The following is a 12,957-nucleotide window of genomic DNA, read 5'->3' on the forward strand; positions in this document are numbered from 1 at the left end:
GAATCTTGTGAGTGTTGGTTTGGGATTTGGTTGCAGTCACAGATACGCTGGAGGTCATACTTGTTCTGCACTGTGTGTGCTGGTGGCTGCCCATGGATGATCCCGAGGTCCCTGCTGGCCCCGGACAAGGGCCACGTGCTTTCCCTGGAGGCCTGTTCCCAGACGTCAGTGATCTGGGTTCCCAGGTCCCTGCCAGGTCTGAGTTTCCATTTCATCATCACGTGTGTCCCGGTCCTCCTGCAGGCTCCACATCATGTGGCTGAGGCTGTGAGGTATCCCCTAACTGCAGAAGCCTCTAACCCTTTGGTGTGTGCTTGGTCACAGACGCACTGGCCTGTGGGGACAAGCAACACTCCCCAGCTCCACTGCCTTTTCTTGGCCACCAGTGTACTCTTTGGCTTCGATAGTGGGGTTTGTAAGTCTGGTGAACAATCCAGACGTCTACCTGGCTGTTTTCAAAGGGTAATAGGGCAGAAGTTCCAGCTCCAGGGCCTTGCAGAGCGGAGTGCAATTTCCTGGGGTATCTCAGCATTGGAGACCCAAAGCAGAGCATCTGCAGGTCTGGCTGTGGCGACCCTTTGGGGCCGGGGCTCCCTAGGGTGCCGTTCTGTGGTGGGCAGCACACGGGGGGAGAGAGGTGCGAGTGCCTCAGTAGAACGGCTGGCTCAGAGGTTCCAGGCCACAGAGGCCACAGCCCTACAGAGATGAGTGCACTGACAAAGGCCATTGTGCAGGTATAACCCCTGTGCATGGGCTGGCCCAGTGTAGGGTGCTGTAGTTTGGAAGGGAGCTGTGCCCTCTCTGGCTGCCATGTGGCAGCGGTCCACTCTGGACTGAGTGTGTGTCTGGAGCCGTGGTTAGAGAGTGCAGATGGGCATGGTCCGCCTGCCATGGCTCTAGGTCAAGGCCACAACCCTGTTGGCGTGGCAGAGGGAAAGGAGGTGTGCAGGTTGCTAAGAATGGCCGCGGGAGGCCCCACTCGCTGCTGCCTCCAGCCGTGAACACTGATCCCACAGTGTCCTCGCTCCAGAAACACCCCGTGTGGTAAAGGTCTGCAGGCACGGATCTTTCCTGCCAAGGTTTGACTAATCAGTCTGATACGTTTTTCTAGGTGCCGGCAAAACCCCAACCCTGGGCGGCGGCTTCCATGTGAACCTGGGAAAGGAGTCAAGAGCACAGACCCTGCAGAACGGTATTTCCCATGGCGGGGGCTCTGGATGAGGGTGGGTTTTGGGGGTGGCATGGAGGTAGGGGATGAAGGGCAAGAGCGGGCAGCCTGCAGTAACCCCTGGCTAGCACTTTCTGCACCGTGTCGAACAGAAGGGTCTTATTCCTGAGTCCCAGGGAAAGCATCCGGTCTTACTCCATTAAGGATGACGTCAGCTGTGGTTGCTCAGGCGGGGGCACGTCTGCCATCACCTCTCGGACACTCTCAGGAATGTTAGAGCATGTGGGATGCCTCCCGCTGTGGTGCACCCCCTTGCTCTGTGGTGCTTACAGGTGTGCCTCGGACACACTGCAGGATAAGTGACTATCACAACAAGCGAGTTACGTGACCTTTTCCCTGGTGCATGTAAAAGTGTGTCTGCGTTACAGTGCAGTCTTTACGTGGGCCATAGCATCATGTCTAAAAAGTCAACGTTCTTACCTTCATTTAAAAATACCCTCATTGCTAACAACGCTCACCATCATCTGAGCTCTCAGCCAGTCATAATCTCTTCGCTGGGGGAGGGTGGGGTCCCCGCGGTGCTGGCTGCCCACTGGTCAGGGTGGTGGGTGCTGGAGGCTGGGGTGCTCGTGGCAATTTCTTAAAACAAGACAAGTATGTTTGCCGCATTGATGGGCTCTTTCCTTCATGAACAATTTCTCTGCAGCAGGTGATGCTGCTCGATAGCATTTTTTACCCACAGGAGAACTTCTTTCAAAATGAGGGTCAGTCCTCTCAAACCCTGCTGCTGCTGCTTCATCAACTCAGTTCACATGACAATCTAGGTCTTTTGTCATTTCAACAGTCTCCACGGCATCCTGACCAGGAGTAGTTTCCATCTCAAGAATGCATGTTCTTTGCTCACCCCTAAGAAGCCACTCCTCATCCTTTCAAGTTTCATCTTGCGATTGTAGCAGTCCCGTCTTCGGGCCCCACTTCTGATTCTGGTTCTCTCGCCATTTCACATCTGCGGTCGTCACATCTGTGATGACTTCGCCCACTCAAGACTTGAACCCCTCAACGTCATCCACAAGGGCTGGAGTCATCTTCCTCCAAATCCCTGGGAATGTTTTGAGCTCTCCCTAGGAGTCATGGATGATCTGAATGGCATCTAGGATGTGAATCCTTTTCGGGAGGTTTTCCATTGATAGTGCCCAGATCCGTCAGAGGGGTTACTACGTGATTCTGTAAGGCGTCTATAACCTTGTGAAACGTATTTCTTAATAATAGGACTTGCAAGTCAAAATGGCTCGTTGATCCCCGGGCTGTAGGATGGATGTGGTGGTAGCACGTGTGAACACGGCATTAATCTCATCGTGCATCTCCGTCGGAGCTCTCGGCCCAGGTGCACTGCCGGTGAGCAGTGATGTTTTGGAAGGAAATCTTTTTTCTCTCAGCAGCAGGTCTCAACAGTGGGCTTCAAATATTCAGTAAACCACGTTGTGAACAGATGCGCCGCCACCAAAGCTGTGTTCCGTCTGCAGAACACGGTCGGAGCAGGTGTGGGGTGAGTTTAAGGGCCCGGGGCCTCCAAGTAAATGAGCACTGGCGTCCGCAGGGAGGCACCAGCTGCGGGGCACCTGACAGGAGGTCGGCCTGTCCTTGGAAGCCTTGGGCAGAGGCCCCAGGCTCACCCCCCGAGCTGTGGGTGCTAGGTGCTCCTTCTTCCCGGGAAAGGCTGTTTGGTCCCGTGGAGGCCCCGCGGCCTCTCCAGGACCCCGAGCTGGGCCTCTCCAGCGGCCCGGCTGCCTCCCCCCGCACTCACGTGTCACCGCCACAGCTCATTGCCTGGAGCCCCCCGAGCCGACCTCTGGCCGTGCCAGACTTTCCCTGTGCGGGGCCTTCGCCTTCACAGGATCGCAGAGCCGGGGCCTTGCGGGCCGGGCTGCGCGGGGAGTGTGGCTGCGGCCGTTGATCTCCTCCCCGGAGGCTCAGACCTGCTCCAGACAGCGCAGGCTGCTCTGCCTTCTCAGCAGTCGTGTGTTCACCAGGGTGGCGCTTTTAATTTCCCTCGAGAACCTTCCCTTTGCATCCACAGCTCGGCTCACGTCAGGTGCAGGAGGCTGTGCTTTCGGCCTCCCGGGCCTCGCCGCGCCTCCTGCCTCGGCTGACTCGCTCCCAGCGTCGCTTCAGAGTGAGGGCGGCTCTTCCTTTCTCTCGAGCCCTCGGAGGCCATCGGAGGGCTGTTAGCTGGCCTCGTGCTGAGGTTGCGTGTCGGGGACCAGGGAGGCCCGAGGAGGGGCAGGTGGGAGGGGCCGGAGCGGGAGCAGCCGGGGCGCACACCGCCACGGGGGAGCTCGCGGCTCGGAGCAAGACAACGGTAACGGCAGGATCGCTGGTCACAGGTCACCATAATGGGTAAAACAAAACATTTGAAATATTGGGAAAATTACCAACGTGTCATGTAGAGATGAAGTGCGCCAGCGCAGTCGGAAGAAATGGTGCCCCCAGACGTGCTGGCGGCAGGGGTGCCGCAAACCTCGTGTGTGGAGAGCGAACGAGGCGCACCTGGGCCTGCCTGCTGGGACGGCGCCGGGCGAGTTGTCGCCCTCAGGGACCCAGTCATAAGTGGCCCCAGCTCTGTCCCGTCCCTGGGCTGTGCTTAGCACAACCAGCTCTGTGTTTCCGTCTCCCTTGTGCTTGTTCTTTGACCCCATGGCTTGTTCTTAGTGTAGTTCGTTCTTGTGAGAAAACCTGCCGTGTGTAGGTCCTCTGCCCCCTCAAAGGCCCGGCCTTACGGTCCAGCGCGTGGTCCCGCGTGGTCCACCCGCACTCGAAAGGAGTGTTTTTCTGCCCAAGTTCCGTACATGTCACTCAGGTCAGGTTTCCTCGTGATGCTCGCTGATTTGGGTTCTGCTTGTTGTGTCGCTGGGAGGGGTGTGCAGATCTCCCATCGTGACTGGATGTGCCCTGTGCTCCCCGTGGCTTTGTCGGGTTTTTGTTTCACCCGTTTTCAGACCTTGTTCTCGGTGCATCCAAGTGTGGAATTACCCCTGGCTGGCAGCCTGACCCTCTGCTGCCGAGGAAGCGCTGTGCCTTGACCCCTGGCTGGGGGCCTGGCTGCGCTGGCCCCTTCTGATCGCCGCCGTCACAGAGCGAGTGCTCCCTGCGGCTGACCGTGAGGCCCTCTGCCTGTCGATGGCTCTTTCTCAGTGGACAATGTATCTGCTCCTCAGACCCGGCACGGTGTTTCCCAGGGTAGCTTGTGCCTCAGCCCCACGTGGTAAAGAGCAGCATTCGGGCAGACGCACGCACGGCGGTGAAACTGGAAACTAAACATAAAGACAGAAATAACCCGTGTTGTGAAAAGTGGTTACCTCTCGGTTAAGAAAGTAAAACCGAACATGCAGAGTCCTCAGAGTGGAGTGTTGGCGGGGTCTGAGGCCGAGGTATTTGGGGAGCGCGAGGCGGCCCTGGGGGCCTGCACCCCAGAATAGACCCGCGCCTGCTGTCCGCCCCACACCTTCCCACGGGGCTCCTGCCTGCGGACAGGGCCTCGGGCAGCTCCCAGCAGCCTGGCGCCCGCAGGAGGGCCTGGCTTCCCTTCCCCCCACCTGCCTGGGCAGGTGTCCCCCCCTCCCGCCATCGACCGCATCCAGTCTCGGCCTGGGGGGCTGCAGGGAGGCTAGCGAGTCCAGCCCCCGGTTCTGTTGCTTTTGAGCAGGGCTGTCCGCCTGGCACTTGGGGCCTAGCGCTGTCCTCGCCTGGCAGTGCGCCCACACTCTGTTGACCTCCTGTCCTTGGAGATTGTTCTTTTCTCTTTGCCCTGGTCAGTTTATGCCAATTTTATCTCCTTCCTGTCATTTTTCTGTAGCTCTTGGGGAGATGGAAAGGGCAGATCCCAGCAGGTTCTGCAGACGTTGTCTAGGAGGTGTCATCGGTGCATCTCGGATGCGTGGGGCTCCCCCCGCCCCGCGTGGAAGCGGTGCGCTGGCTGATGGCTGTGGAAGTGCGCGTGTCATCCTCATGCCTCCGCGGGGCAGGTCCTGGCTGCCCCTCTGCCCGCGCAGCCCCGCCTGGGGTTTGGGTGCAGCCTGTGAACTTCTGCTGTCGCGGTGTCAAGGGCTGTGCGCCTTTCTTAGGAGATGGGTAGGTTGGCAGGTGAGCAGCAAACTGACGGCCCCCACGGCCCCGGTCGAGGTTGATGCTCACACGGTGGGTTGCCATCTCCCGGCATCCCTCCATATGGCGCTGGTGCCCACACCTTTCCTGGGCTCATGTCTGGTTTTGTTGGGGACGCACTCAGGTTGTGGTTAGCGAGCAGGTCGGCGGAAGAGAGCGTGGGCCCCTCGTCCTCACTTCGGGGCGTGTGTGGAGGCGCCGAGAGGGTACCCCACAGGAAGCAGGGGCTGGCGATCCCGAGTCGTTGGCAGGGAAGGTCACTGCCAGGCTGCATGTTTCCTAACCGGGCCCTGTGGGGGGTTCCCTCTGTCCCTGGAGTTGTGATGTGCCACGTTGACTCTCTGAGCCCTTTCCTTTTACCGGGGAGACATTTCTATTCTTTCTGTGTGTCCGTTTTTCTTGCTGTGATGCACGTAAAGTGCATGAACTGCACTGACCCTCCGGGAGCTGCTTGATAAGCTTAGATGAGCTCGGTATGCCTCGCAGGCCGGGGCAGAGCCTGCTCTGGAGCCCCAGAAAGCTCCTTCCTTGTTCTGCTGCGGACGATCGGAATCACAGAGGACGCCCTTTCTTGTGTGCGTCGCCCCTGGGTTCCGTGCGGTGTGGGGCCTTCCTCGTGTGGATACACCATGATTTGTTCACCCACTTCTCCCGTCGGGGGCGCGGGGCGCTGGGCACTGCCCTCTGGCTGCTGTCCACGGCCCTTCCGCGCACGTCGTCCTGCGGTGGGTGCTGCTCGTGGGCATGTGCGTGCCCGAGAGCGGGCTCTCTGGGGCGGCAGGTGAGCAGACGGGCCGGGGGCTTCCCAGCTCGGCTGTGCCGTTCACCCTCCAACCAGCAACACCCGTGCGTGTGCAGGGGCTGAGGTCTGTCGGTCTCGCGCCCGCGGCGATGTCACCTGCTTTGCCTGGTGAGTGAGGATGGGCCTCCTGTGCGGGTTTGGCCACCGGAGACCCGTTCTTGTGAGGCACCTGCTGCGCCTTCTGCACAAGGGTTCTGAGAAGTTGAGCTGCCGCTTTCCTTCTGCTTCACCCATGTTTTTGTGCGTCCCGGGTGTGAGTCCTTGCTTGATTGCACACGCTGTGAATCCTTTGCCCACTCGATGGTTGGCTTTTCACTTTCTTGTCTCTTGACGAATAGACGTGTCTTAATTTTAATGAAGTCCCCGATATGTTGTTGTTGTTTTTTTATGGCCAGGGGGTTTTGTGACTTAAATTCTTGTCTGTCCCAAGATCTGAAGACCCTTACCTGTGTTTTCACCTGGAAGCTCTGTTGTTTTATGTTTCGCCTTTAGGTCTGGGATCTCCCTCAGACCAACTGCGTGCAGGTGCTGTAGGTAGGGGTTGAGGTTGACATTTCTCAGTGTGGACATGGGCGTCCCACTCATCTACGGCACCGTCCTTTCCACAGGACACTGAACTGGTGCATTTGTGACGCATCAAGTGACCGTATGTGGGCGAGTCCGCTGCAGATGCTGGGGTGACACCCAGGGTCCTTGGTGTGTCTGCAGCTGCGCCGGGTGGGTCTGCGTGTCCCGAGGCCGCTGCCGCGCTGCCCGGCCTGCTGTGGCGTCCTCTAGCCATCCCGCGTGCACTCCAGCTCCTCAGCAGGGCCTCGGCGTCTGGCTCCCTTGTGTGGCAGAGTAAGCGTTGGGATCAGCCTGTTGGCTTGCCCGGATTCTGGTCGCTGTGTGGCTCCGTCAGTGCAGAATTCCTCCATTTACTTAGGAAACGTGGTCGCTTGTAGCTGCTGCTCGGTTAGCAGCCGTGTGACCGTGATGGCCCTGACCCCTCTCCTCCCCGTCTTTCTGCCCTCACTTATCTCCAGGGCTTTGTGGCTGTCGCTGCCGTGTGGCTGCCATCCCCAGGGCGAGGGGAGCAGAGTGCTGACCGTGCACCTTGTCCTCCGGCTCCTGACCTTCAAGTGACAGTGGCCACCAGCCTGTTGTCAGGAAGGATGATGTTGGCATTTTGTCACATGCTCCTTCCTGTCTCTTGGAATGATTACATGCATTCTATTATTTTGTTACTGGGCTGAATTATGCTGATTTTGTGAGTGTGCAGCTCCCCTCGCCCCTCTGGGAGAACCGTGCGGGGCCACGGCTCGTTACTGGTGTGATGTCTGCGCGGGCCCGAGTGACCTGCCGCTGTCCCCTCAGACGGAGGACGCAAAGCCGTCCGGGCCTCCAGTTGTCTTTGTGAGAAGACTTTAACGACACGTGAAGATCACAGATGCAGCTTCTGCTGGGACTGTTTTTCGTAGGGTTTTGGTGGGACCGGTGAGATTTCTGTTCCTCCTTGTCACTTGTGTCAGACATCCTCTTGGAATTGTCTGAGTAATTGGGACTCAGAGTGTGGTCGGACCGTGCTCCCGGGTCTCCATGTCCCTGACCCGGGCACTCTGTGCTTTCAGCCCTTTTCCTGAGTTGGTCTTACTGGGGATTTTTCGGTTTGGCCACCGTGTTCATCTTTCAGAGCGTCATTCGTGGGCCTCCTGCCTGAATGGGGTCTTCTCTGTTACTCTCCGCCGTGACGGCTTCAGCTCTGTGCGCTCTTTCAGCTTCTTCACTCAGAAGCTTTGGTCACTTTTTTAAGCCTCTTTTTTCTGATATTTGCAATTACAGCTATTTGTCACTGCTGGCTTTGCTCCAGCTGGAACCCACATGTTTAGAGATAGCTATTTTTCGTTTTCATTCTTTTTTTTTTTTTAATATTTACTTATGAGAGAGAGAGAGAGAGAGAAGGAGAGAGAGAGAGAGGCAGAGACACAGGCAGAGGGAGACGCAGGCTCCACACAGAGAGACTGATGCAGGACTCCATCCTGGGTCCCCGGGGTCATGCCCTGGGCCAGAGGCAGATGCTCGACCACGGAGCCACCCAGGCATCCCATGTTCTGTGGGTTTTTTGAGGTTTTATTTTAAACCCCCTCTAGTCTCCTAGCATTGCTGCCCTGCAGCAGCTTCCCTGGTGCAGACATCTCCCGTGCCCTGGCTGCAGGGCTGCCGCTCGTCCCTGGGACTGCAAGCAGCCTCTCCATCCTTGGCCTCATCCTGTCTGCGACCGTCTCCCCCAGTCTGGACACCTTTGAAGAGACCTGGCACTCTGGAGTTGGCCTCGGGCTCAGGGTGATCCCGCAGAGCTGACACCCTTGTCTTGGCCCCATGTCGGGGTACTGGCCGCAGTGACCCGGGCCTGGAGTGCCCTTCCATGTCCCCCCCCCCCCCATGCTGTGTTCCTGGGAGAGGCCGGGCCGTGCTCGGACCGGAGGGGTGTTGCTGTGCCGCAGGGTAGGGCCCCTGCCACGACCCACAGGACCACGGGGGACCGGCCGAGCATCCCCTGCGAGGGTGGCGCTGGCCCCACGCTGCCTGCCGTCTCCCCTCCCTCTGCACCGCGGCACTCGCCACCGCATCCTGCACTCAGTTCCATGTGCGTGAAGCCCTGTCGGGTCCTTGCTCCGCGGGACTGTTGTTTCTTCTCCCTGTGGCGTCCGCTGTCCTCATGCCGTGTCCTTGTTCTTTCTGATAACCCCTCCTGCAGGAGTCCGCGCCCCGCCTGGAGGGAGAGGCCTGTGGAGCCAGCTGCGAGCCTCCCCCGTGGACCCCGCCGGCAGCCGCTCCTCCTCCACCCCTGAGCCCACTGTCAAGGTCTTTATCTGTGTCTGCTCGGCCGTTCGGTTCATTTTGAGTTTTGTTTTGTTTCGTTTTGTTTTTAAGCAGACTCCATGCCCAGTGTGGAGTGCATCGTGGGGCTTGAACTCACGACCCTGAGATCGAGACCTGATCGAGATCAAGAGTATCACACACTTGTGATACACTCAACTGACTTGAGCCACCCAGGCGCCCCTAATTTTGAGTTTTAAAACACGTTCAGTAATCATGTTTTTAATTGTCAAAGGCTGTGACTTTTTTTTTTTTTAAGATTTTTGTTTATTCATGAGAGACACAGAGAGAGGCAGAGACACAGGCAGAGGGAGAAGCAGGCTCCACGCAGGGAGCCCGATGTGGGACTCGATCCCGGGACTCTGGGATCACGCCCTGAGCCGAAAGCAGACGCTAAACCGCTGAGCCACCCAGGTGCCCCAATGGCTGTGTCTTTTTAATTATAGGGTCTTGATATGTTTCTTTTTTTTTTTAAGATTATATTTATTTATATAACAGAGCGAGAACACACACAAGCAGTGGGAGCAGCAGATTCCCCGCTGAGCAGGGAACCGACGCAGGACTCGATCCCAGGACCCTGAGATCATGACCTGAGCCGAAGCAGATGCTTCACCAACTGAGCCACCCAGGCACCCCTCTCTTGATACATTTCTGTGGATTGATAGCTTTTTGGAGGATGTGATGGGCTTTGAAAGCTTTTTTTCCGTTACCAGTCTGCTTGTGGAGCCTGGTGCTTCTCTTCCCTCTCGTTGCCCTTTCCCACAGGAGGTTGCTGGCTCTCTGTGCCGGTTCTCACTTCTGCACGGGTGCCCTTCTGTAGCCAAGCAGGCTTCTGTTGGCCACCGGGTGCCTCTGGGTGTCCCCAGAGCTGGTCACAGGAGTCGCTGTGCTGCGTGGCCCTGCTGGAGCACCCCAGTGTCTGCTGCGCTGGCCTTGGGGCCCAGCTAGCATCGTGAAGGTCGTCCTGGCCTGGGGTGGGGGTGGGGGTGTCCTGTGGATGGAGGACCTGCAGACTCGAGCAGTTATGACTTAGGCCCTTCCTTCTGCATGTTCCTGGGGGCGCTTGTCCTGCCCCCACCCTGCTCTGGGTTCCTTCTGCTCTCCCGTCCAGGCCGGGCCGTAGCCGTGGGCCTGCCAAGATGCTGTTCAGCCACTGGCTGGAAAGGAAAGGCGGGCCTTATTTTCAGAAAACGCCAACATCTTGAAGGCAACTATGTACTAGCATGTTTACGTTCAGCATTCGTTTTTTTTGGGAGGAAACCTAAGGAGAATAAACTACGGTTAGTTACTTAGGAATCGGATCCAAGAAGTTTATTTATTAATGTCTTTGCACAATTGTCTGCACGTGCTTGCTGACCTCACATGGATTACAAATTCATTTGGGGAGTGACTGCTAATGGGTACAGGGTTTCTTTTGGGGGGAAGAAATGTTCTGAATTGTGTTAAATATGCTAAAGCCATTTTTAAAATTATTTTTATTTATTTTTATTTTCTTTAAAGATTTCATTTACTTATTCATGAGAGACACAGAGAGAGGCAGCGACACAGGCAGAGGGAGAAGCAGGCTCCATGCAGGGAGCCCGACGTAGGACTTGATCCCGGGACTCCAGGATCGCGCCGTGAGCCAAAGGCAGATGCTCAACCACTGAGCCATCCAGGCATCCCAGAACCATTTTTTAAAAAAGATTTTATTTATTTATTCCTGAGAGACACAGGGAGAGAGAGAGGCAGAGACAAAGGCAGAGGGAGAAGCATGGGTAGAAGCTCCCCATGCAGGGAGCCCGACGTGGGACTTGATCCCAGGACCCCAGGGTCACATCCTGGACTGAAGGCAGATGCTCAACCGCTGAGCCATCCAGGTGTCCCAAAACCATTTTTTAAAAGTTTTTTTTTTTTAATTGAGAGACAGAGGACACGAGCAGTATAGGCAAAGAGAGAAACAGACTCCCCACTGAGCAACGAGCCTGATGTGGGGCTCCACCCAGGACCTTGGGATCACGACATGAGCCCAAGGCAGACAACCAACCACTGAGCCACTCAGACGCCCCCAAAACCATTGAATTGTATACCTTAAGTGGGTAGATTGTATGGTATGTGAGTTTTATACAATAAAGATATTATTAGATAACTTCCTGCAATAATTCTGAGCCCCCAGGCTACCAGAGAGCCAGCAGATGGGGCCTCAGTGTTCACAGGGCCATCAGCTGCTCTCCGTACCTGCCAGGTGTGCTGGGATGAGTGTGTGCGTGCCAGTGGGGAGCCAGGGATAGACCCTGCGGCCTTTCTGTCCAGTCAGGGCCGTGGGCCTCGGGACAATGACCCCGACCCTATATCAGTTCAGTGTAACTGGAGGGCTGCAGGCAGGGCAGGAGTGCTCTGTTGGGAGGCTGTGTTGACTGTCAGGTCCCCTAGTTGCCGGACCATATGCCAGACCATGCACCAGGTCCCCAGGTGCCCACCCTTGGCTGGCAGGTATTGTCAGGAGCATGTGTGCGGCGGTCGGGAGCCACACAGGCCTTGCCTTTCCCCGCCTGCTGCCCCTGTCGGAGAGCAAGGGATCTGCACTGAGCCTTTGTGGGCACCCGAGTCCCCCGCTTCTTTCCCTGGTGCAGCTGAAGGTGGCCTTTGCCAGAAGAGAGCGGGTCTGGGCGCCAGAGGGTGCTGGGTGGAGTGAAGTCTGTGTGGGGAGGTCCAGCGTGGCAGCTGGGGGTGGGGTATGGACAGGGCTTCCAGTCCAGCTCGTGCTGTGTCCCTGACCTGAGCTTTGGACGTCTTTGTTCTGTACTGTGTGCCATGTGGCCCACAGTGACCGCTGCCGTGTGGGCACAGCACGGCTGCACCCTCGGCTGCTGCTGCCTGTAGCTGACGGGAGGGGCTCAGCCAGGACGAGGCGTGTGTGCGGGCTGTGTCCTGCGGTCGGCTGCCGTCCTGGCCGTCCCCTCACCCGGCAGCCCCCGCCCTCCCGGAACCTGCCTGCTGGTGCCCCTTGCCCAGATGGCGCACGGCGGGCCGGAGCAGCGGCTCTCGGTGGGGAGCCTGGGGTGGGGGCCGGCCGCGGGCACACACTCGCGGCCCCGCTGGCCAGGCGGGTGGGCACGACCCAGCCTCCTGGCTGCCGGACAGGAGGCCACCTGGGGCCCTCGGCCGTGAGGGGGCCGTTTCCACGGGGGCCCCTGGCCGTCAGGCAGTGTCGTCTGTCCCTGCCAGGAGGTCGTGCCTGTGTGGAGCCCGTGGCACGCGCAGTGGTGAGGAGGAGCCCCGGGCTGGCCAGCGCACCCAGCCCCTTGCAGGCACCCCGAGCTCAGAGGCCCACGGACCGGGGCCGCCCGGGCGTGGAGGGGAGTGAGACCCAGCACCGTGGGGCTTCGCCCCAGTGTCCGCGCATAAGGTCGGGGCGCCGGAGAGCGGCCCTGAACACGGACGGGAGAGGGCAGGTGGCGTCGTTCTCGCTGGGAACCAGTGGTAACGTGTCGTGTTGTGTCCTAGGGAGGCGCCAGATCCACCACCTGGGGAACCAGCTGCAGCTCAACCAGCACTGCCTGGACACAGCCTTCAACTTCTTCAAGATGGCCGTGAGCAAGCACCTGACGCGCGGCCGCAAGATGGCCCACGTGATCGCGGCCTGCCTCTACCTGGTGTGCCGCACGGAGGGCACGCCGCGTATCCTTTGCCTCGGCCCGGCTCCGGCGGGCGCGGCGCTCACGGCCGCTGGGCTTGTACGTCACCGAAGGCCCCGGGACGAGCCGCTGGCGGCGGCCGCCGGGCTCCCAGCTCGAGCGGGCCGTGGGCCGTGGGGCCGGGGCCGCCTGCCCCGCGCCCCGGCCGGCCCCCCTCTGCGCTGCTCGTGCTCCCTCCCGCCATCACCCTGGGCTCCCCACCGCCTGCTCGGGCCCCTGCTCCCGGCCCGTGTCGTCCTCGTTTCGTGACGGCGCGGTCTCCTGGTGCCTCCTGTCGGCGGCGTCCCTTC

The 12,957-nt window shown here is 58.8% G+C and overlaps 1 protein-coding gene across 1 annotated transcript in view; it reads left to right on the top strand.

The window, feature by feature from the left end:
- The window catches only part of LOC129514852 (transcription factor IIIB 90 kDa subunit), a 52,693-nt gene that overhangs the window by 7,031 nt on the left and 32,705 nt on the right, over positions 1–12,957 (top strand). The window contains exons 2-3 of the mRNA XM_055333551.1: positions 1,112–1,192; positions 12,477–12,650. Of these exons, the coding sequence (XP_055189526.1) occupies positions 1,112–1,192; positions 12,477–12,650 (255 nt within the window). The remainder of the gene's footprint in view (positions 1–1,111; positions 1,193–12,476; positions 12,651–12,957) is intronic.

The sequence above is a fragment of the Nyctereutes procyonoides genome, unplaced genomic scaffold (genome assembly GCF_905146905.1).
Source record: "Nyctereutes procyonoides isolate TBG_1078 unplaced genomic scaffold, NYPRO_anot_genome, whole genome shotgun sequence".
In the NCBI taxonomy this organism is placed as follows: Eukaryota; Metazoa; Chordata; class Mammalia; order Carnivora; family Canidae; genus Nyctereutes; species Nyctereutes procyonoides.